At 33.9% G+C, this 25,951-nt stretch overlaps 1 protein-coding gene across 18 annotated transcripts in view; it reads left to right on the top strand.

The window, feature by feature from the left end:
- Positions 1-25,951, top strand: part of GPHN (gephyrin) — a 722,880-nt gene that overhangs the window by 504,659 nt on the left and 192,270 nt on the right. For 5 of the 18 annotated variants that reach the window (XM_055291354.2, XM_055291350.2, XM_063644408.1 and 2 more), the window contains one exon: positions 15,003-15,059. The exons of 8 other annotated variants lie outside the window; for them this stretch is intronic. In XM_055291354.2, coding sequence (XP_055147329.1) covers positions 15,003-15,059 — 57 coding nt within the window. Of the gene's footprint in view, positions 1-15,002; positions 15,060-17,237; positions 17,310-25,951 lie in introns of all 18 variants that reach the window. 5 more of the 18 variants (XM_055291349.2, XM_055291344.2, XM_055291342.2 and 2 more) reach the window with 2 other exon arrangements.

Below are 25,951 nucleotides of genomic sequence, written 5' to 3'. Positions count from 1 at the left end.
TTGGTTGAAGAATAAACAAATTGAGCCTCATACAGATATATAGTTAAAAAAGGAAGGACTATATTGTTCACATTTTTTTATAATTGTGGATGTTCTTTGATACCATACCAAAAATTTACAATTGTTAGTTTAGTAAAGGTTAGTTGAAATGTTGAATCTAAAACCCTGGCTAGGACCATTCCATACTCATACCTTAAAATCCATTGGTCTGTCTTGCACTTCAAATGGATCTTTTACCCAGGCATGATTTTGGAACACATATATTGGTCATTTGGAAAATATAAATTCTTCCAAAAGTTGACATATTTTGTTATATTATGTCAAAAAGTCACCTTCATTAATATAATCACCAAGCTCATCTAAAAAGTCTGGGATGTTTTGGAAGCTCTTAAGCTCATAGTGGCACATAGACATTTTCTAAGTTCTAATTTATGCTTTGAAGCTAGAAATTGGGCCGGGCATGGTGGCTCACATCTGTAATCGTAGCACTTTGGGAGGCTGAGGCAGGCAGGTCACTTGAAGTCAGAGTTCGAGACCTCAACTCCATGGTAAAATCCCGTCTATACTAAAAACACAAAAATTAGCCAGGTGTGGTGGTACATGCCTGTAGTCCCAGCTACTTGGGAGACTGAGGCAGGAGAATCACTTGAACTGAAGAGGTGGAGGCTGCAGGGAGCCGAGATTGCACCATTGCATTCCAGCCTGGGCAACAGAGCAAGAGTCTGTCTCAAAAAAAAAAAAAAGATAAAAAGAAAAGCTAGAAATAGTATTACTGGCAAAAAAGCAACAAATAGTTTTTTCTTAAATTGACAGGCTTTATTTTTGAGAAAATGTATACCAAACATCTAAGTCTGAATAATAATAATTTATTAGTTATTTCATTCTTTCAAGTAAAAATGGTATTCTATATTAAAAACTAGCTATTCAGCTTACAACTCAAACAATTGCATAAATAAGTGATTTTCCTTGAGACAACCACCATCCTTTGGTATGCAGAAGTATTTTGTTCATACTTCCCATTTTGTCACATTCAAGGCTCAAGTTTTAATTAATTTAATTTTCCCATTTTGTCACATTCAAGGGCCAAGTTTTAATTAATTTTAATTAATTAAATTTAATTTAACTAATATTAAATAGTAAATTTAATGTGTATAATATTGTCATATAATATTGTAATTAATCATGTAAATGTAAATATTACATTGAGGATATAGTAAATAATTAAATTTACTATGTCATTGAGGACAATATTTCAAACTAGCTTTTTTAAAAAGAAAAACAGAAGATGTCAGTGAATAGAACAGTGATTGTTCATACTACTTGGATCTACTGCCTTAATTTATACTAGGATGTCAATCCACCATTGATTTTGTACCATCAGTGCAAATGTCAACGTAGCAAAAAAGGCAAATAATGTCTTAGTACTATTACTAAAATAATTTTGACTTTGTCAAGCCCTGAAAGGGTCTCCAGGACCCTCATGGGTTTGTGGATCAACTTAAAGAACCATTGATAAAATCAAATGAGCAAACTGGCTTATGTTTCTTGAAAATATTCTGGATCAAAATGATGGCTATTAAATCCTTTATACATATATATATACATATTTTCCATAGAAGCAGTATTATAGTGGTATACTCAGTCCAAGAGATCTGATCCTTTATGGAAATGACTACCGGTATCATGGTTAAGCATTATAAATAGTTTACCCATCCTCTGTGATCCAGGTTAATCCTAGGGCAGGGAACACCTACACCTCTCTGATTCCAATGAGAGACTTCATTAAATTTTTGAAGGTATAAGACCAGAAGTTATAATTCCCAGCTAACTCCATTCATTTTCAATGTGGTATTACTTCTGCACTTGGATAACAACTAATTTTCCCCAGGATATTCTGTCTACTAATAGATAACATACAAAGCCCTCTTTTAAGAAATAGGCCAGACGCAGTGGCTTACACCTGTAATTCCAGCACTTTGTAAGGCCAAGGTGGGCGGATCACCTAATGTCAGGATTTAAGACCAGCTCGGTCAACATGGTGAAACCCTGTCTCTACTAAAAATACAGAAAGTTAGCTGGGCGTGGTGGCGGGCGCCTGTAATCCCAGCTACTCGGGAGGCTGAGGCAGGAGAATCGCTTGAACCCGAGAGGTGGAGGTTGCAGTGAGCTGAGATCACACCACTGCCGTCTAGACTGGCGACAGAGCAAGACTCTGTCTCAAAAAACAAAAAAACAAAAAAAGAAATAACCTGGTTGTTGGCAGATAATTCTATTGAGTATATAATTGGGGATAGCTCATTTTTGAAATCAGTTTAGAACATTTAAAATGTGGGAAATTCAAATAAAAATGCAAATTTTCAGTATTTTCTAAAAAGTCAGATCAACATTGCTGGCCCACCACTGATATAATACACTATATCAATACTCAGCTAATATCCTTTAGACCCTCCAAACTGTTTTACTCACTTACATTAAATGCCTGACTCCTATGGACATTTGAGTAACGATTTCTGCCCTAATTCACTGTTATCTAATTTCTTGTCCTTTATAACATGTTTGTTTGGGGATTTATTCTCATTTGTTAGCGAAGCAGAATTTTGAGACTTCAAATAAAAGACAATTCCCTTACACCCTTTTCTAATGAGAAAGGCACTACCTAGTATGGGAAAGAATTTAATATTTTGATGAAACTAAAATTACATAATAAAGCATTTTAACTATTTTTGGTCTACAACTTATTTTCAATAGTTTTCCTCTGATGTTCTGCTGGGTATATAGGATTTTACATCGATTTTTCTTTTTTCATTCATGCAAGTTTCCCCTTTGTTTTTCATTATAATTATCATTATAATGATAATTGAAAATGAAACTTCCCCATCTATTTCTAATTATTTAATGGTCACAGAACTATGTTTATTACTGAAGCTAAATGTTAACAACTATGAAATATATAATTGCCACTCTGAAGTCTAAACTTGCAAATGAAATTTGATATCTGAGAAGATATAGCAAACCAAAAATTGCTAGCTGTAGAATTAACATTTTATAGCTAAGACAGACTGTAAGTGGTATAGTTTCTTTTTTGTTTAAAAAAATATACATACTCATTTGGAAAAAATTTTTAAAACTCACATAAAAAAGTTCTTATAAAATACCCTTCATAAATAACCACTGTTAAAATTTTGCTACATATCATTCTCTTATGTTTTTCTATGCATTTAAATTCTTATCATAACAAAAAGGCAGTGATTAAGAGCTCAGTTTCTGGAGTCTGACAGGCCTGATGATGAATCACTTACTAGATGTGTGGCTTTCAAAAAGTTACTTCACCACTATAACCTTAATTATCTCATCTGTAAAATGAAAAATCATGATACTATTTGCTTCATAGGGTTGTCTTAAGAATTTAAGTTGGCGCCCGTAGTCCCAGCTACTCGGAGAGGCTGAAGCAGGAGAATGGCGTGAACCCGGGAGGCGGAGCTTGCAGTGAGCCGAGATTGCGCCACTGCACTCCAGCCTGGGCGACAGAGCGAGACTCCGTCTCAAAAAAAAAAAGAATTTAAGTTAAAAATGTATATAAATCACTTAGCACAATGATTGAAATATAAGTACTCATTAAACAGTAGCCATTATTATTAAATTGTCTATAGCTTCTAACCTGTCTTGCTTACTTAGTAATATGAGCATCTTTCTATGTCATGAACATCTTTACATGTTGTAAATTATCTTCTACAATATTACTTGGATTGTTTGATATTCTAATTGATAGATGTGACATAATTTTTTCACCAACCCGTATTTTGGATATTTCTGTTGTGTCTTATTTTCTAGTTTTAAAAACAATGCTGTAGGTAATCTTTCAGAAGTTAAAGGTTTTGGAGTCATCTCTTAATCAAACTCAGTAACTTCTGTTATTTCTACTTTTATTGAAAGTATATGCAGAGCTTTTAGGTCTAAGATTTCTATATTTTACATTGATAGCAGGAACAGATCATTTTTGTGTCTTCATGAGTTTAATGATATATTGGAAGAAGCAGTTTTTAGCATTTGCATTTGACTGATTTACTGGCAGACATTTAAAAACTATAAACCCAAAGTTGTTTGAAAAGCTAACAAGCTTGAGTGTGTAAAAGTATTACACTGCGAGGCACAACGTATTGAGTACCAGCCCTAGTCTGCCATATTATAACTTTATGAGGGCTGGGCACAGTGGCTCATGCCTATAATCCCAGCACTTTGGGAGGCCAAGGAGGGAGGATCACTTAAGCCCAGGAGTTCAGGACCAGCCTGGGCAACATAGTGAGACACTGTCTCTACAAAAAAAAAAAAAAAATTTAATTAGCTGGGCATGGTGGTAAGTGCCTATAGTGCCAGCTACTCAGGAGAATCACTTGAACCCAGCCGGTTAAGGCTGCAGTGAGCTGTGATGCTGCCACTGCACTCCCAGCCTGGGTGACAAAGCAAGGCTCTGTCTCAAAAAATAATAAATAAATAAAACTATGAGGACTAGTTGACCTCAGTTTCTGTTATTTGTAGCATCAAGATATTAAATAACCTCTAAAGTCCCTTGTAGGCTTATAATTCTGTTCTTTTGAAATAGTTCCAGTATCAACTAAAAAATATTTTTAAGCCCTTCTCTCTCTGATATTTTATTAATCTCCAATTAATACAGAATAATTTACATTTGTTTATTTTATCTTTTGCATTCTATTCTAGTACATAAAGTACTAGAGACAGAGATTATTAACAGAAAATGTTCTAACTTCACTTAAGATCTTTTACATTTAGGTAAAGCTTGTCTCTGTTAAATGAAATATTGATTTCTCTTGATATCCACTCTAGTTTTGTTCAAGTTATAAGAAGCTAGGAAAGTGAGCTGTTGAAATACAAGAAATTGTGAAATTAAGAATACTAGCTTTCAGTATAATTAAATAGCTTTGATTCATCTCAGCTGTTTTTAATTGTTTGGGACATATTTTATATAAAACAGCCCAACAAATATAAGTGGTCCCATCATTATTTCAGCAACAGAATTTATTAGTTATAGGCATGATTTAGATCTATTTAATATCCCATTTTGACTTTAATATAGAGTATATCCCATAATAAACTATCCTCTGGATCTTCATATCTTAAAATGATACATATTCTAAAATTAGGTATTTTCTGGCCCAAAATTTCAGGATTATCTCCCTACTCATTCTACTTTTGTTAAAGAGAAAACACAGAGTAATTCAGAAATTCATTGAATATTTCAGTGAATATTTTTAAATGCATATTATATGTCAAATACTGTATTAGCTATTGGGGATACAGCAATGAATAGACATTTTAACCCTGTTCTTAAGGAGCTTATAGTGGTAATATGTGAAAATAAAATATTTACAAGAAATCTACCATATACAGGGTTGACAACCTCAAAGAGCTCTTCTAATTCAGTAGGAAAAAAAAAAGGATGAGTAAAAGGAGGTAAGCATAGTCATTTAATAAAATAAATACATGCAGCACAGAAATATGTGCGGGGGGGGAGTACACTCTCACTAGAAATCTACTAAAAATTTCAAACACAAATTTTGCAATCAAATTGATAACTATTTAAAAACTGTAATCATCAATACTATAATGAGCAATGACATGAGTATTTCTTTTCACACTAATAGGTATATAACCTTTCAAGCAATAAATTTGTATAACCTTTCATACACATGTGTTGTATACGTGTGTCGTTTACTTAAAAGTATATGCAGGCCAGGCACGGTAGCTTATGCCTGTAATCCCAGCACTTTGGGAGGCTGAGGCAGATGGATCACGAGGCCAGGAGATCGAGACCATCTTGACTAACACAGTGAAACCCCGTCTCTACTAAAAATACAAAAAATTAGCTGGGCATGGTGGTGGGTGCCTGTAGTCCCAGCTACTCGGGAGGCTGAGGCAGGAGAATGGTGTGAACCTGGGAGGCGGAGCTTGCAATGAGCCAAGATCTCGCCACTGCCCTCCAGCCTGGGCGACAGAGTGAGACTCTGTCTCAAAAAAAAAAAAAAAAAAAAAAAAGTATATACAGAAATGTATGTGCTATATAGCATACATATATATAGAGAGAGAGGCAGGACCTTAAAATGTTATGTGTTGGCCAGGTGCGGTGGCTCATTCCTGTAATCCCAGCACTTTGGGAGGCCGAGGCAGGTGGCTCACCTGAGGTCAGGAGTCTGAGACCAGCCTGGCCAACCTGGTGAAACCCTGTCTCTACTAAAGATACAAAAATTAGCTGGGTGTTGTGGCAGGTGCCTGTAATCCCAGCTACTTGGGAGGCTGAGGCAGGACAATCACTTGAACCCGGGAGGCGGAGGTTGCAGTGAGCCGAGATCGCAACATTGCACTCCAGCCTGGGTGACAGAGCGAGACCCCATCTCAGAAAAAAAAAAATTATGTTTTAATCAATCATTTTGTCTCTAGAAATGTATCCAAAGTAAATTATTAAAGAGGCCATCTCAAACTATGTACAGGAATTTTTATCACAGCATTATTTATATTTGTGAAAAATTAGAAATAATTTTAATGTGTATGGAAAATAACTTGTATTAATAGTACACACATATATAAATTATTCTATAACCTTAAAAATCATCTCATTAAGAATATTTAATGACATGAGAAAATGTTAAAACTACAATGTATAGTTTAAAAATTAGTAAACAGAACTGTGTAGGAATAGAATTGCAAGTTATTTCACAATATACATTATTTTTAAAACCAGGAAAATATACATATCTGTTTGGTTTTTGTTTGTGTATTTTTTTTAGGTAGGATCTGGTAATTACATGGATGTCCTTTGGCCTGTTTTTCAGATTTGTAGCCAAACTTAATAAAGCTAACTAGAGTTATTTATACCTATATTTACACGCATACCTTGGAGATATTGTAGGTTCAGTTGCAAACCACTGCAATAAAGCAAAAATTGCAATAAAGTGAGTCACACAAATTTTTCGATATCCCAGTACATGTAAAAATTATGTTTATACTCTCCTGTAGTCTATTAAGTGTGAAAAGGATTATGTCTAAAAAAAAAAAAAAAACACTGTGCATACCTTAATTAAAAAATACGTTAGTCTTAAACCATTATCACAATCATCTGAGCCGTCAGCAGGTCATAATCTTTTTGCTGGTAGAGGGTCTTCCCTCAATGCTAATGGCTGCTGACTGATCAGGGTAGTGGCTGCTGAAGGCTGGTGTGGCTGTGGCAATTTCTTAAAATCAGACAAGTTTGCCACATTGATTGACCCTTCCTTTCACAAAAGATTTTGCTGTAGAATGCAATGTTGTTTGAATGCATTTTTTCTACAGTGGAACTTCCTTCAAAATTGGAGTCAGCCCTCTCAAACCCTGCTGCTGCTTAATCAGGTTTATTTATGCAAAATCATTTGTTGTAATTCCAACAAAGTTCACAGCATCTTTACCAGGAGTAGATTTCATCTCAAGGAACTCCTTTCTTTGTCCATTCATAAGAAGCAACTTGTCATCTGTGAAAGTTTTTTCATGAGTATCACAGTAATTCAGTCACAACTTCAAGCCCCCCTTCTAATTCCTGTCCTTTTGCTATTTCTACCACATCTGCAGTTCTTTCTCCTCCACCAAAGTCTTCAACTCCTAAACATCCATATGGTTGGAATCAACTTCTTCTAACTCCTATTAATGTTGATATTCTGGGCTCCCATGAACCAAAAATGTTCTGAATGGCATCTAGAATAATGAATTATTTCTGGATGGTTTTCAATTTACTTTGCTCAGATCAATTATAGGAATTACTATATGGCAACTGTATAGCCTTACAAAATCTGTTTTTTAAATAATAACATTTGAATGTTGAAATTACTTCTTGATCTATAGGATGCAGAGTGGATGTTGTATTAGCAGGCATGAAAACATTATGTCCTTGTATATCCCAATCAGAGCTCTTGGATGACTAGGTACAATGTCAATGAATACTTATATTTTGAAAGGAATCTTTTTGTCTAAGCAGTGGATTTAACATATTTAGTAAACCATGCCGCAAAAAGATGTGCTGTCATCTAGGCTTTCTTGTTCCATTTGTAGAACACAGGCAGGGTAGATTTTGCATAATTCTTAAAGGCCATAGGACTTCCAGAATGGTCAATAATCATCGGCTTCCACTTAAAGTCAGCAGCTGCATTATTCCCTACCAAGATAGTCAGCCAGTCCTTTGACGCTTTAAAGCCAGGCATTAACTTCACCTCTCTAGCACTGAAAGTCCTAGATGACATCTGCTTCCGTTATATAAGGCTGTTTTATCTACACTGAAAATCTGTCGTTTAGTATAGCTGCCTTCATCAAGGATTTTAGCTAGATTTTCTGGGTAACTCGCTGCAGCTTCTACAGCAGCACTTGCTGCTTCACATTGCTCTTATGTTATAGAGACATCTTCTTTCCTTAGACCTCATGAGCCAACCTCAGCTAGCTTTCAACTTTTCTTCTGCAGTTTCCTCACCTCACTCAGCCTTCATAGAATTGAAGAAAGTTACAGCCTTGGTCTGGATTTGGCTTTGGCTTGAAGGACTGTTGTGACTGGTTTGGTCTTCTATCCAGATCACTCAGACTTTCACCATATTAGCAATAAGGCTGTTTCACTTTCTTCTCATTCATATGTTCACTTGCATACCACTTTAAATTCCCTTCCAGAACTTTTCCTTTGCATTTACAACTCAGCTGTTTGACACAAGTAGCCTAGCTTTCTGGCTGTGTCAGCATTCAGCATGCCTTCCTCACTAAGCTTAGTCATTTCTAGCTTTTGATTTAAAGTGGTAGACATGCAACTATTCCTTCTACTTGAACACTTAGAGGCCACTGTAGGTTTACTAATTGGCTTAACTTCAATATTATTATGTCTCAGGGAATAGAGAGGCCAGCCCACAGAGAGGTAGAAAGACAAGGAATGGTCAGTCTGTGTAGCAGTCAGGACACACACAGCATTTATCAGTTCAGTTCACTATCTTACATGGGCACCATTTGTGGTACCTCAAAACAATTGCAAAAGTAGCATCAAAGATCGCTGATCATAGACAACCGTAACAGATATAATCATAGTAAAATGTTTGAAATATTGTAAGAATTATCAAAATGTGACACAGAGACAGGAAGTGAGCACTTGCTGTTGGAAAATTGGTGACGATAGACTCGCTTAACATAGGGTAGCCATAGACAAACCTTGAACTTGTAAAAAACGCAATTATCCATGAAGCACAGTAAAACGAGGTATGCCTGTAAACCACAGCATTTTTACATCCAGGCTAAGCCAGTCTCTTCTTAATCCTGCTGGATAGAAAATTGTACCATATTTCAATGGAAGTTCAAAGATAAACTTTCTTTTGGTCTCGTACAAATAATAAAAAAAAAATTAAGAACATATAATGTGCTGCCTAAAGGTTATTTATTTTAACCCACATAATAACTCTTTTATTAAAGATGGGTTTTATAATTTCTTTTTAGACAGATAAGAAATTTGGAAAAAATAATTTCGGTTTAATTATTCTCTAGTTAGTGAACAGGAAATAATTTATATAAAGGTCTAATTTAACATAGATTAGATTTATATAAAGGTCTAATTTTGTATAGATTATACTGTCTTGGAATCAAAACTATATAGAACTTTAAGATCAAAATTATAAATGTATAACAAAATATAAATAAATAAATGCAAATGTTAATATATCATTAGACATCAGAACCTTTAAAAAGGATGATTTCCTGGCTGGGTACAGTGGCTTACACCTGTAATCTCAGCACTTTAGGAGGCCGAGGCAGGAGTATCACCTGAGGTCGGGAGTTCGAGACCAGCCTGACCAACATGGAGAAACCTTGTCTCTTAAAAACACAAAATTAGCTGGGTGTGTGGTGCATGCCTGTAAGCCCAGCTACTCGGGAGGCTGAGGCAGGAGAAACACTTGAACCCGGGAGGCAGAAGTTGCGGTGAGCCGAGATCACGCCATTACATTCCAGCCCGGGCAACAAGAGTGAAACTCCATCTCAAAAAAAAAAAAAAAAATGATTTCCTAAGGATAAAAATATGGCAGAGGGGTTTAGAGGATCTGTAACTTGCCACCATGATTCTAATTTTTGACTTCTCACTTCTTACTCTTTGCAACTTTCCTTGACCTTTTTTATCCTTTTATTAGTTTAGTTTTATAATTGTATTTCCTTTCCTCCAGAAACACATTAGTAATTATTTTTGCTTGACACATTTGTATATTAATCACCTCTCTTTCATTTCTTTCTTCCTTCCTTTATACTTATCTTAATAAATCACAAATTAAACAAAATGTTCTATGATAAGGCACCAGCTTTATTGAAAGGGCTGAATAATATAATATTATAGTGAAGTGAAATATTAATTCCAAAAGTACTTTGTTATTTATAGGAATTTGTTTAAATGTTGAGCTCTTAAGCAAAACTTTTTAAAAAAATCTTTCTCCAAATCATAGCTACCAGAAATGATCTATAGCTGCCCCAATATATACTGAGTGATACTGGTTGGAAAATAATTTCTAAGAAAAAAGTTTTATTTCTTTTCATTGATAATCATAATTTTTTTTAAAAAGCCATGATATGGTATAATAAGGTTAAAAATATTAGTCTCAGAATAGTTCTGAAGGTAAACTAGATCTAAAAATAAAATGGCCAACTCCTTAGCACAAACAGAAAGAAATGTTGGTTTAATCTATGTAATTTTATTCTAAACTGATACAAAATGTATTATGGAGAGAAGGGGAGAAGGTCTACATTCATTATTCCATAGGTAAGAGACTAAATTTAATGAAACAACCTGAGAGTCAGAATGTAATATCAGCTGTACTTTCATATTATTTATTGATGCATTCAGAAAGCCACTGAACTTCTCCAGCCCTTGGTTCCCTTATCAGTAAAAGAAACACACAAAATATACAACATTTTCTAAAACATTTTCACCAAACATTTTGTAACTAAAGAAAAATATGAATGCATATACCCAGTGATATATGAGTCTACCTTAATGCAGTTATTATAAGCCTGAAATTTCTTTGAAGTTTTGTATTTTATTTTAAAAATTAATATCAAGTTGATTTTTAAACTCTGAAATACATGTTTGGTTTAATTAAAATACTACATTTACAATTACTTATTTTTGGCAAGAGAAGTGAGGATGGGGCTAGATAGTTTTCTACCTTGTTAATGGTAGAAATCGTTTTACAGTGAGCTCAGTTTTGGAAAACTGAGCTAAATCAAAGGGAATCAACACCACATATTAGTTTAGGATCCAGGCAATTTCTTTTGTTGCATAATATTACTAGAATCCAAATTCTTGGAAAAAAAGTAAATACAAATGTCAAAGTCATTTTACTGCAGGCCAAATCCTGGTAATTAATCACTGAGGATAGTTTCCCCAGTAATTAATCCCTGAGGAAAGATTCCCAGAATGTTGCAAAAGAGGTAATACAGTGCAACATTTTCAGAATATTTCTAAGGAATACTTTGTTAAATATATTCTAGTTGAGAGACTGAATAGAAGATTGAAGTGTTTTGGATCCCATGGATAATATCTTTTAAAATCTTGGTAAAATACTTGTCAAAAGATTTCTTCATGATTAATGATGACATTTTTTGTTTTGCTACTAAATTTTGATTATCAATATATGTAAGTAAACTAATAATCTCAATTTACTCCATAATCCTCACAATTATTTACATAATCCTCACAATTATTTACATAATCCTCACAATTATTTACATTCAATTCTCAGACTTTGTTTATAATACTGTGATAGTACAATATAAACATTTACAGTTTAACCTCTCTTAGCTACTGATAGTGTTTTGCCTTTAGAAAAGTATGAATAAAAATAGCTAATGATGTGAAGCTCTTATTATTAAGAAGAGTAAAGTCATTCATCTTATCTGAATGCTAATCTTTTGTGATTTCTTTTAAATTCTTATCTAAAATATAATAATCAAGCATTTGGCCGGGCATGGTGGCTCACGCCTGTAATCCTGGCACTTTTGGGAGGCTGAGGCAGGTGGATCACATAAGGTCAGGAGTTCAAGACCAGCCTGGCCAACATGGTGAAACCCTGTCTCTACCAAAAATATAAAAATTAGCCAGGCACAGTGGTGTGCACCTGTAATCTCAGCTGCTCAGGAGGCTGAGGCCGGAGAATTGCTTGAACCCGGGAGGCAGAGGTTGCAGTGAGCCGAGATCATGCCACTGCACTCCAGCCTGGACGACAGAGCCAGACTCTGTCTCAAAAAAATAATAATAATAATCAAGCATTTGGATTAGCTGTGAATTTCTTTTTTTTTTTTTTTTTTTTTTTGAGACGGAGTCTTGCTCTGTTGCCCAGGCTGGAGTGCAGTGGCGCAATCTTGGCTCACTGCAAGCTCCGCCTCCCAGGTTCACGCCATTCTCCTGCCTCAGCCTCTCCGAGTAGCTGGGACTACAGGCGCCCGCCACCACGCCCGGCTAATTTTTTTGTATTTTTAGTAGAGACGGGGTTTCACCGTGGTCCCGATCTCCTAACCTCGTGATCCACCCGCCTCGGCCTCCCAAAGTGCTGGGATTACAAGTGTGAGCCACCGCGCCCGGCCCGTGAATTTCTTTTATGTATACTACCCCACTATAACTGATGATTAATGGAGGACTAAAATAAATAAGGACATTACATTTTAAATCTACTGATTTCACTTTTCTCTGTTTCTCAAATTCTAGTTTATATAGACATCCTTTTCAAATTCTTTCTGAAGCTTTTCAGTATTAGGTATCATTGTTACCTGTTTCAGAAGCTGCAAAAAAATCACATGAAACTTGAATTGTAGCTATTTGTGGCTTTGAAAAACACCTTGGCTTTCTAAGGTTTTCCTTTTATGATGGTTTCAAAGACAGGCTTGTTTATAGAAATTTGAAATCAAGCATTGATGAGCTATTTGCTCCCAAAGTCTCTATATAAATCAGTCCTACAATCTATTTTTTACGTTCAGAGTTTAGTGGTAACTGTCTTTTTTTCTTCTTATAATTCATTCTTTAAGTTTCTATACTTGCATTTGGAACTGAAATGGTACAGGAAAAATGTCTTCCATATATATAGTAACGTAAAATTTCTTCCACAGATGGAGAGAGACAGACATAGTTACATATACATACACATTCTGTTATAAGCATCAATTTTTTTCCATCCCATATATTTTCAGGCCTGCTAAGGGAATGCTACTTTAAACTAGAAATTAGGGACTGTTGATTTTGTTCCTAGATTTGTCATCAACTTCCAGTGTAACCTTGAAAAAGATACCTAATGTTGCTGGGCTTAATGTAATTTTAAGCTTTCTAGAAATAAAAGACAACATAGAAAATGGTGTTCACTTATTACTGTGTAAGTTCAGAACATCTTCACAGTTTCTGAAAATTTTCAGAAAGCCTCATGAGGCATCAGACTCTTATATTTTTATAGGAATCTACCAACTCTACCTTTATAATCTAGATATTGTGAATCTGCATTTAAGATGGAAAACAGCTTTTGATATAAAGACCTCAGAAATCAAAGAAAACAGCACAAGAGGATGAGCAGATATTATGAACTCACTCTGAATTCACTCCATAGGGAGCCAGCCCCTCTCTTATAGGTGCTGATGTTCTAATTAGTATCCATTGTTTCTAAATTTGACAATTCTGTTCCACTAAGAAGAGTTAGAACTGGTGATTATCTTTTGGCCATAACATTTAGTTAATGCTGAAAAATTAGTAAAACCTGTTTATATCCAGTAGAGCCAAAAGTTGATGCAACTCTTATATAGCAATATGCTTTTATTCAAAACGAAAATTCCATTTTCTCAATATGGTTATTCCTCAGCAATTTCCATATGCTATCAGAGATCTTCTAAAAGGGATAAGACAATATATATCCTGCTTCCAGGAAATAATATTTTATAGGATGTTCAGGTTTCTATTATTTCTTGAAGACTTAAGTGGGAACTTTTGGCATCACACTGATATTTCTGCTATCTCCTAATATAAGCAGGAACATCACAGCTAACTTTACCTATGCTGGTCTGAATTGAGACCTCATTCTGGAATCCGTAGTGTAAAACCACTTAGTCTGAAGCTTCCTATCCCCTTTGCTCTTCACCCTGCCCTTTTTTTTTTATTGCCTCCCTCTTTATCCAAAACATTAGTTCTCATTAGAGCTCTATTTAAAAAGTACCTCCTCTAATAAAACATTTTGTGTTGAGAAACTTCCCTTGCTCATTTATGCAGTAATGTGAAATGAGTTATTTTAAAAAATAGTTTTACTTTTCATTTCCCCTGTCTTACCCAAGATAGCAAATTTTCCAAGAGGAAAATTCAGCTAAAATAACAGAAAGCTTTGAGGTAGTAAATACATCTAACATTGGTCTGGCATTAAAATTTTCTGGTTGGGCAGCACAATTGTTTAATTGGGAATCTCAGTGACAGCTGAACACCCTCAATGCTTGGGTCAGCAAGCAGAGGAGCTTCACTCTGTCACCTATCAAGAATGATGCTTGTCAGGACTGATCTTTCCACATACAGAGCATTCATGTTTCTAGTCATAACATTTATGTTTTCTAATATTACAGTGGAATAGACACTAAAACACTAAGAGAGAAAAGTACATAGGTATATTTGTAATTCTTTGTTTTTTGTAAGCCAAATGCAAATGTAACACTACTCCAGATACTGCTTCATCAGAAGTCCCCAAGATAACCAAAAGTAAGTGCCAATTTCCTCATCTCAGGGATAGTGCCATAACAAAGACTGAATTCTAGGGACCAGCCTATTTGCAGAGCATGTCATACAGCCTCTGTGTTAGTTAACTCCTTGGCCTCCTAAGAGCTACCACAGAGAGTCAGTTGATGTTTTTGCATGTATTACTTACTAATGTATAGAAAAATTTTTAAGTTCACTTTTTCTTTATTCTGTCTTTCTTACCCATCTTCCCTCATTGTAGCAAATTAGACGGCCGGATGAAAGCAAAGGAGTTGCTAGTAGAGTTGGATCCCTCAAAGTAAATATGTTTCTAACATTTTTTGGCAAGATTTCGTCTATAGCCTACACTTCTTCCTTTTTGGAGGGTGGTGGGAGGAAGGGGGCTTTTTCCATTTTTCACCATCCCATTTTTTTATTTTAATATTTTTATTGGCTGTTGGGTCATATTACTTTTTTTTTGTTTCAGCTACACATAGAGCAACCAGCTGAAGGCAAGCTGCCAAATAACTAGCTTTGAATGGCACCACAAACAACAGAAAGGGCAACTGCCTCATTACAGGTGCCTATAATTTGGGGTTCTAGAATAAACCGTTCCTCTGATTGATGTCACTGTGTGTTAAGTTCCTGTTACACAGAGAACTAACATTTATTTTCAGAATATTATCTCCCCTTTTAACTTTTTTTTGTAAAAAAAATGTTATTTTGATATCATCACCATTTATAGTTCATTTCAGAGAAAAGTTATCATGAGTTAACAATATGTATTCAATACACAATCTTAAGAAATAGAAACAAATAAATTTTATGTCATGTAGTATAATGGGCCCACATATAGCTGATAGTAGTTATGCCCTCTTAATCCCCTGTGTTTTATTTTTTTAAAGTTCAAAAAACTGATACAACAATCAACGGAACCAGATACATACCTAAATGTTTGTCCATTTGTGTATATAATCTGCTAATATACAATTGAAAGATTTCTAGTTTGATCATCTTGTTTGCTAGGTGCTAAATATTTATTTGCTCAATATGTCTTGGGCACTCAGTACTCAAACATTTAATCATAATGAAAAGGTAAATAAGTTATCACTCTTACGAAACACAGACCGATCACATTTAATGCTGCCACCTTAAATGCAAGTTAGAAAAGTTGCTGAATTCTAAAAATATGCAGAAGAATTACCTCACAAAATTAATTATTTTCTTATATCTCAATCCCATTTGCCCTAACAGCAATAGTAACTGTTAAATTAATCAAAATACTAGAAAATTCAGTGCACTGGGATGTCCTAAAATCTAATGACTACCTTGAGGCCTAATATTGAATCATTTCAAAATTTTCACACCTCCAATTTATTTCCATTTAACAATTTATGAAATACTAATTTCTGCACTCTTTCCTCTCCTTGCCTCTTCTGCCTTCTTAGCTTTACTTTTTTGTTATTGTTTATTTATTTGTGTATGCGCACACACGAGTGCATGTGGATGAAGGTGTGTTTGTATGTTTGTGTCCCTTATTCCAGAAAAGCCATCCTCTCTGTTCTCTAACACTGCTTTATAGTGGATAGCTATTTTATTAAAATGTTATTTCACCAAGGATAAGCAGAGGGGATGGGAAGTGTTAATAGTATGCCTATGTCAAAAACTAGGCAATTTAAGATTATTCAGTCAGAAAAATGTGAGTTTATGTATCCTGATGATATATCAGTAGTATTCCTCACTGTCTATCTGTGAGGTATCATATTTTATCTTTGTCTTTAAAGGAAGATAAATCCATTAATGGTTTAAACTATGGATTATGACTCAAATTCAGGTGAGAAGGTACAGAACGACATGACTTTTTGAAAATTACTGAAGGTGAAATAAAGATAAAAATGGCATCCATAACTGCAGCACCATGTACTGTAAACTGGATTTTATGTGCGAGTGCACGTGCCTGCAGTTATCTCCAAGTTCAGCTTCTGGATGTATAGAACTTCAAGTTATAAATGTATGTTTATTGTTTTTAAGTGTGTATACAATACGAGTATGTATATACGCATATATATGTTTAAGAACAAAAGATACATTTTATAATTAAATCAGTTTATATTAATATGGATGCAGTCTTAAATCAAAAAAGTGTGTTTGGGAAAGAAAGTCAAATTTCATAATATTTAAATATCTTTACTCCATGTTTCTACAAAATAGAAAATGTCAAAGTGAATCTCTAGGGGATTTATAAGGATGGTTACAGTATTTATTTTCTCTAATGCTTTGGGAAGAAAAGATGCTGTAATTAATCAAAATAAAATGTTGACGTCCTAGTCACGGGTTTGTTGAGCATGCATTCTTACGTTATAGAAAGACCTTTGATGTTTTGAAATGTTTGCCAAAGGCAGTGAGAAATGTATAATGCTATGATCTTATTTTTAAAAGGAAAACCGAAAAGAGAACAAGTTGCTTTTTCAATTCATTTTCTGATGTTTACATGTAGCTCCATCGAAAGCTGGAGGAGCTCAGAGATCACCTAGAAGGCAATGTGAAAGGATACTCTCTCAGAGTAAATGTACGATTTCACTTGGTGATTTTTTTTTTCCCTAAACTTCTGCCGACTGGTAACTCCAAATCTGATTGGTTTGTCCTCTCATCTCCATCTTTTTCCTTTCTGTCTCTTTTCCCCCTCTTTCTTTCTTTTCTAGCTGCGGCTTCATGCTCACATTTATGAAATAAAGATTAAATTAGCAGGGTAGAGGACGCTAAAGCCACGCTGACTAACGTTGCTGTTGACTTAATAATATTTTGGCCCCAGTGCAAAATAAAATCTTTCTTTTCAAAAATCACTATTTCTTATACAATTGTATACTTTTTTGAGGATCTTGTCATGAGACTTCATTTGGAGATTTTTCTGTTGGTCATGTCTTCTACCCCTTGTTAGTTATGTCAGCAGAATAATAAATTATGAGCTGGATGTGAGGGGTATATACTTGATGATACAATTTCAATTTTCAAGGAAAATAATCAGTGTTAGGGTATCATAGGTAATCTGGCAAGTAGACATATTTGCTCTGAGTTAATAGACTGAACTCAGACTCTTTTAGAATAAATGTATGTCATTTTGTTTAAAAATAAGAAAATTAGCAGTAAGTACCTTCACCAGGAACACCTTCACGTAGCATCTTACAAATACTTGAGCTATAGTCTAATATACCCAAGACAACCATTGAAGGACAGTACCTTGTATCCACTCAATCCTGTACGTACATCACATAATCAGAATTCATGATTGTATTTTTTGTGACAGATAGTTCAAACTATCAAGATTTTCAAGAAAAATCTCTAAATTGGTTTATGGTATAAATGTAGCAGAAGAAAAACTAAATTACTACAGTAATTTATGGCAGTACCCTTTCATTTCTGGGTTTCTAAAAAAGTTCCTGTGAATCCTGGTATCGGATTTACTTCTCCCAAGGTTATTACCATTCATTTAATTCATACAGCTATAATAGTTTTGTTATAAAAACTAGAATTAAAGTTAGGGATATGATAATTATCTTCTCAGCTTGTTTTTAATTGTATACCACACATAGTCATGTATATCTCTACACTAAATTTCTGATTATTGAAATACAAAGTGATTTTTATTAGTAAGTTATTAATTCTAATAACTAAACAGAAGGAATTAATACACGTGTCTCATATCTCTACTTCTTCCTTTGAGCTACTCTTTGTTTTGTGCACATATTCTTATAGAATTTTGAAAACTATCCATAATTACTCCCCAAAATCTGTTTTATCATTTAAAAAAAAAAAATTAGTATGGATTTTATGATTAAATCAGTCTGGACATACCTGATTATTCTAGAAACCCATAAAAATATTTTAATATATGTATTTTAATCTTGTGCTCTTTCCTAACCAATCATGAGAAGTAATTTTTTTTTTCAATGAATCTGAGACCAAAAAGTTGAGACTTGCTGATTTCTGTATGGTAATGAGTTAGTAAGAGACCAACATCAAATTTAAAATTTGATGCCTTAAAAATTAGGTTATCTCATGCCATTCTTTAATTTCTTTTTTCAACACCTGTACTACTATATAATGATTAATCTCATTTTATTTCACTGAGAAACACTTTGTTCTGATTACCTCGTTTCTAAAAATATTAAATATAAGGTTTATCAGTCTAAGGATCCTGTTAGCTGTCTGATATAGAAAAAAAAAAAAAACCTATCCAAAGGCAAGTAGTATCTCTCTAGAGAGTTCAGCTAAGGAAACATGCAAATCAATTGCTTAGCTGAATTTTCAGTTTCTCTCCTTACCCTTTAATTCCTACTACCCAAGTATACCTTAAAATGCCTTGAATATTAAAAATTGATGCTAAAAAGAAAAAGTTATTCTCAGAACCATAGACTATATTAGACAGGTTTTGTTTATAAAATGAAGTAAATTGGCATTCGGTGATGATTTTGTTTCATGAAAATTTATTGTAGGTGTACACACAAAAGAACAAGTGTATTAGTCCATTTCCCCATTGCCATAAAGATACTACCTGAGACCGGGTAATTTATAAACAAAAAAGGTCCAATTGACTCACAGTTCCACATAGTTTGAGAGCCCTCAGGAAACTTACAATCATGGCGGAAGGTGAAGGGGAAACAAGGTACGTTGTATATGGCGGCAGGAGGGGAGAGAGCACAGGGAAAACTGCCACTTTTAAAACCATCAGATCTAGTGAGAACTCCCTCACTATTTACAAGAACATTACAGAACTCCCTCACTATTTACAAGATCATGGAGAAAACCACCTCCATGATCCTATCACCTTCCACCAGGTTCCTCCCTTGACATGTGGAGATTACAATTCGAGATGAGATTTGGGTGGAGACACAGAACCAAACCATATCAACAAGTATATGAAGTGTCTTTTACTTCATTAAAATGCTGGTGAAGATTTCAATTAGATGAAAGAGTCAGAACCATGTTCCTTATACAATTGTATACTTTTCTGAGGATCTTCTCATGAGACTTCATTTGGAGATTTTTCTGTTGTTGGTCGTGTCTTCTACCCTTTGTTAGTTATGTCAGCATGATTACAAATTATGAGCTGGATCTGAGGGTTATAGCCTTGATGATTCAATTTCAATTTTCAAGGAAAATAATTACTATTAGAGTATCATCATAGGTAATCTGGCAGCTAAACACATTTGTTCTGAGTTAACGGACTTAACTCAGGTTCTTATGTACATAACCTACAGTTACTTTTACGTAACAGCAGAGTTGAATAGATGAAACACAGATTATGTGGCCCATAAAGTCTAATATTTAATAGTTAAATTAAATTTTTAAAAATTCAATTAAGTATTTTATTTTATGGAGAATTTAAGATATCATTCAGAAGTGCAGGATGAAGATTTAATTTGCTAATAGTTTAATTTGCTAATAAAATTAATTTGCTAATAAATAAAAATTAAATTATTTTAAAATTAAATATTTAATGTAGAAGGTGTGACATCATTCAGAAGTGTGAGATAAGGATTTAATTAAGTCATTAATGCTTGAATTGGATGATGTAGACAATATGTTATTTTTTAGAAAGGGAAGAGCCCTGTACCATTATTGATTAAGGATAATGTAATCAACAATATAAAATAGAATATTCTAAGATACAATGTTTTGAATATTGTTTATTTCTCATATTAAAATGTATTATTTATTCAACATTGACTCATAAAGTAGGATGTATTAGATTATTGATTTTTAACTTAAAAATGCATTATCTTTTTCTGTATATCATTCAAAGCAGAAGTATTCTGAACTTTAAGTGGGTTTTTAGTAATTTTAGTAATAATAAAATCATCATCTTGTACCTAAGCAGAATTTTTCTACCTTAATGACTACAAAAATTACTACAAATCCTTAGATTGGTGATGTGCTGATAGTAATAGTAACTGAAGAATAAAACCACATAGAGGAAAAATTAATTTTCCATTTAATCAAATGGATGAATCTAGTAAGAAGAATATTGAAAGTAATGCACAGGCTTGAAGGCCAGTGAAGACAATGTTGAGAATTGAAAAGTATAGGATAAGGCAGGGAACGGTGGCTCATGCCTGTAACCCAGCACTTTGGGAAGCCTCACTGAGAAACACTTTGTTCTGTTTACCTTGTTTCTAAAAATATTAAATATGAAGTATATCAGTCTAAGGATCCTATTAACTGTCCAATATAGCAAAAAAAATTTTAAAGGCAAGTAGTATCCTCCCTACTTGCGGGCTGATCACTTGAGGCCAAGGGAAAAACTTCCTCTCTACTAAAAATACAAAAAATTAGCCAGGCATGGTGGCATATGCCTATAATCCCAGCTACTTGGGAGGCTGAGGCACAAGAATGATTTGAACCCAGGAAGTGGAGGTTGCAGTGAGCCAGGATCGTTCTGCTGCACTCCAGCCTGGGCAACAGAGTGAGACCCTGTCTCAAAAAAAAAAAAAGAAAATAAAAACATAGAATAAGATAATCCAAAATAATACTTTTCTTTACAGAATATAAATCAAGGTAAATTTACAAAGAATTTGATTAGTTGAGGAGCAGTGGGGCCAAAGAGAGCCTAAATATTAAGATATTCAGGAAAAAAGTGGATAAATGTTCATGAAATAAAGTTAGGTAAAAGAAAATAAAGGAAAGGAATGAAAATACTCATATGGCACAATTTTGTATTTTCATCTAAATACTCAGTTTATGTATTATGATATTAAATTTCTATTCAGCTACAAATATGTGTAGATAGGTTTTGGCTGACCAAGTGTGATTTTTTTAAGGGCTGTGATAAACAAAAAGGAATATGGTTCATGAAGACAGATTATTGGCATATAAGTAAAACTAAGATGGAAAGTGATGAAATGGAAGGAATATGACAATTATCTATAAGTACTTAACTATACTAACACAAATTAAAGGATGGTATTTAAAGTGAAAAAAGTCAAGGGAGGAGTTATCACCCAAAATAAGACTACATTTTTAATAAGTGTTAAGAAAAACACCTGAATCAAGTTAGAAAGTAATGATCTTTTGAACCATGATTTTTAAATGTTCAACAATTAATTTCCTGAATGCCAAAATGGGGTAGTATGAAATAGGGCTAATATAAATAATGAATTGGGTAACTGTGATTTTATAGATCTTTAAAGATGAGTATTTTCATTCCAGCCTTAGCTCTGAACTACTTTCTTATATTTTTGATAAATAGATACCTATTGTCCTTAGGGAAGTTTTGTACTTTTATTTTTATTGAGTTAATGCGATAACTCAGAGATCAGCAAATCCTGTTTTTTTATAGGCCCACAAGCTAAGAATGAGTTTTGCATTTATAAATTGTGGAAAAACATCAAAAGAAGAACATTTTATGGCATGTGAAAATTATATGAGATTCAAATTTCGATGTTTAAAAATAATGTTTTATTAAATTAATAACCATGCTCATTCATTTGCACATAACCTACAGTTACTTATACAACAGCAGAGTTGAATAGTTGAAACACAGATTATATATCTCATACAGTCTAAAATATTTACTCTCTATTTAAACAGAAATGTTTGCTGAGTCCTGCTGTAACTGGTTAGTGTGTCAAAATAACGTTGACATAGGAATGGTTATAATGGACTTTGTGAAATTTCTTCATTTTAGAGCTTGAGAAAAGAAAAGAAGCCTGCTCATTTTTCTGAGGATGGTTTCAGATTATTCTACAAGGAAGCATATATTTGGAAAGGTTGATCTCCTCAAATTGTCTACGTTTACATTTTTATTCTCTTCTTTTTTATTGTCTTCTCTAGCTATTCTCTCTCTCTCTTCACATAGATTTCCCCCTCTACACACACACGTACACACAAAGACTTCCAATATGGAACTCTAATGTGGATAGAATATAGATTATAAATTTCTCTTTTATTGGAGGCTCATTTCTGGGTTTTCAGAGTACAATGATAAATCTCATTATTGCTGTCTTAAATGTTATATAAAATATGTTTTTAGAGTATTTTCATTTCACACATTGCATTTTTCTATTTATTACTTCATTATAGCTTAACAAAGATATTTCCCCTGAAGACCATGATGAACTTTTGATTTTTGCTAAATGCCCTGTTTGGCCTCACCTAAAATCATATACCTTCTATGGGAAATTTTATACAACTGGAAAAGATACACTGACACGATCAAGTAATATATCATACCTTAAAAATCTAAATGGTATTTGAATTGAATCAGCTAACTTTGAGTGGGGAAGAACAGCTGGAACATTAGTCTCTAGATAAGTAAATATTTAATAGTCCTTAGGTGAGCAAACAGTTTGTAAACTCTACTTACTTTAAGCAAATTTGAGTGTCTCTTGATTCTTTTATGTAGAACATTGTTTGAGCCTTCCTTATTTGGCATTTTGGCATTTACTTATATTAATAATATTCATTTATTTACTATTTCATTTATAATAATTACGTAACATCTGAGTATCTTGGTAGATGATGTCTTATAAATATGACCAGACTACAATAATGATGAAGATAACAGTAAGTCAATTTTAGGATTATGTCTTTGGACTAATTTTGAGTAATTTTGCTACTTTTCACTTTATTACTATTCTCTTAATGTAGTTAGTTCAATTCTAAGGTTTCAGTTATAAAAATAAGAGAAAATGGCCAGGCACAGTGGCTCACGCTTGTAATTCCAGCATTTTGAGAGGCCGAGGCGAGTGGATCACCTGAGGTCAGGAGTTCAAGACCAGCCTGGCCAACATGGTGAAACCCCATCTCTACTAAAAATACAAAAATTAGCCGGGCATGATGGTGGGTGCCAGTATTCCCACTTACTCGGGAGGCTGAAGCAGGAGAATTGCTTGAACCCGGGAGGCGGAAGTTGCAGTGAGCCGAGATCACGCCGTTGCACTCCAGCCTGGGCAACTGAGTGAAACTGTCTCAAAAAAAAAAAAAAAGAAAAAGAAAAATCTATCTTATCCTGTGCTTTGAACAAAAAAAAAATCTCATGATATTAATAAAATCACCTGCAATGGCCTAAGACATCATTTAGAATGGAAATGACACGTTTCTGAGATGTTTAATGTGCACCATAGAATTGCTCTCCTCAGAACTGACTTTAATTCAAAGATAAAGTACTAATAAAATATCTCAAGTAATTTTTCCTAGCAATAGAAAATAGAGAACTGAGTAAATTTTAACAATGACAAGACTCTCAAACTGTTTTGAAAGATAAAGTATTTCAGTTTTATGGGCATAGTTATAGACACAGAACAAAAATATACACAGCAAGATTTTCTTAGAACTACCATTTTGCTAAAGAAATTCAGATATGGGTATGGCTGAAAAATGTGTAATTTCTGAATATGTATAGAATTTACCATATTTTCAAAAGTACCTCTAAGCAATAAGTGGCTATGATGCTTTTTAGCACAAATCTTTGTGATAGTTTTAAAAATTATGAGCATTATTTCATCAGTTCAGTTTTTTAAGATAGAAGAAAAAGAGTTTGTGTATTCATTTATTAAATAAACATATATTGAGCACCTACTACATTCTGCTATGCTTGGCACTGGAAATACAGTTAAAGAACAAATCTTAGATAGTAAGTGCATTTGTGATTCTTCTACTGTCACCTTCTCCATTACCTTTATTTCCCCACCCTACCTTTGTACTTTGATACTTCCTGCAGTATTTGTAAATAGAGAATACATACTTAACAACTTCATCTTACATGGCATTGTGAGACAACCTACGAGAAAAGAGTACATAGAATTGAACATGGCAGTGTGACAACGTAGAAAATAAGAACAGGGAAGAACATTATCAGTTCAGCATCATAAAGGTTAAATATGGTTGTAAGTACAAAATAGCTATTTTTAAAAATCAATGATAAAATAGCTGTTCCAAAAATTCTGTGAATCATTCTGATAAAGGTTAAGTCTGTTGAAGAGTTGTGTGTTTAAGTTTTTATATTTTTATAGTGTTGCTATTGCCATTATATTTTAGAAAGTGCCTCAGAGCAATAAGTGGCAATGATACTTTTTTGCACAACTGTTTCTGATTGTAAGCTTTAAAATTCCTGAATGTTATTTCATAAGTTCAGTTTTCTAAGAATAGAAGAAAAGAGATTTGTATTTTCATTCATTAAGCATTTATTGAGCACCTACTACATTCTGCTATGCTTGGCACTGGAAATACAGTTAAAGAACAAATCTGATAATAAGTGCATTTCTGATTCTTCTACTGTCATCTTTCTTCAGTGGAGAAAGAGAGGTTCAGTAATACCAAAAATGGAATAGTTGAAACAGGAAAAAAGAATCAGAATACTGGCTTTGGTGCCCTCTTTAATGAATACTGTGAACATGTATGGTAGAGTTATTCTATAAACAACCTCCCATGTAGTTCGCTAGTGTTAAGCCAGTGAAGATCAGTGCAGTACCGTAAGAAAAATTGTCCAGCGTTCTGCTTTCTTTCTTAAATGAGGATCTTCTCAGCAAGATCATACCAGATTCTGAACAGAGGGAGTCATCTCCATCATGGATTTTTTTTTAGCAAGGTATTTTTTTGTCACAAAGTTTTCCTTCAAATAACTTGAGTCTTGACATGTTTTCAAACTCAAGTGTCTGCTTATAAAGCTGTTTTATTATCTGGCCAAGTGTGTTGGTGATGGAGCCATCTAAACCCTCTGTGACCCTTACTATGCTATCCTTTCCTCTTTAACAGTGTTTTCTTTTCCCCCCCTGCAAAACCAGGCTCGGCTTCCCTCGTGCTCATCTACCTATAGTGTATCTGAGGTATATTTTGCACGTGTTTTCTTACATGGTCAATAACATGCTCGCCCTCACCATTTTTCTCATTTTATTTTCCTTTTGCCTTAATTTATTTTGCCTTGCACTTTGCACTTGCCTGAAAGGGATGAGGATATCAAAGGGGGAAAATTCACCTGTTTTAGGGGAAAATTTCTCTATTTTTATGAATGATGCACTGTTGTCTGAATAACATTTTTTGGCAGTCACTACATCACACTGAAATAGCTAAAGCCCAGATAGCCAACTTGATTGCTCTGACTACCTTAATTCCATAATGACTCTTTTGAATTAGGTAATTTATTATTAAACTCAAATTGGCTAAAGGCAAGATTCCAGTTTGTATATCTATATATGTCTGTGTCTAATAGCTGAA

Source organism: Symphalangus syndactylus, chromosome 8 (assembly GCF_028878055.3).
Source record: "Symphalangus syndactylus isolate Jambi chromosome 8, NHGRI_mSymSyn1-v2.1_pri, whole genome shotgun sequence".
In the NCBI taxonomy this organism is placed as follows: Eukaryota; Metazoa; Chordata; class Mammalia; order Primates; family Hylobatidae; genus Symphalangus; species Symphalangus syndactylus.
The sequence above is the reverse complement of the archived record's forward strand: the minus strand, read 5'-3'. Positions and strand labels throughout refer to the sequence as shown.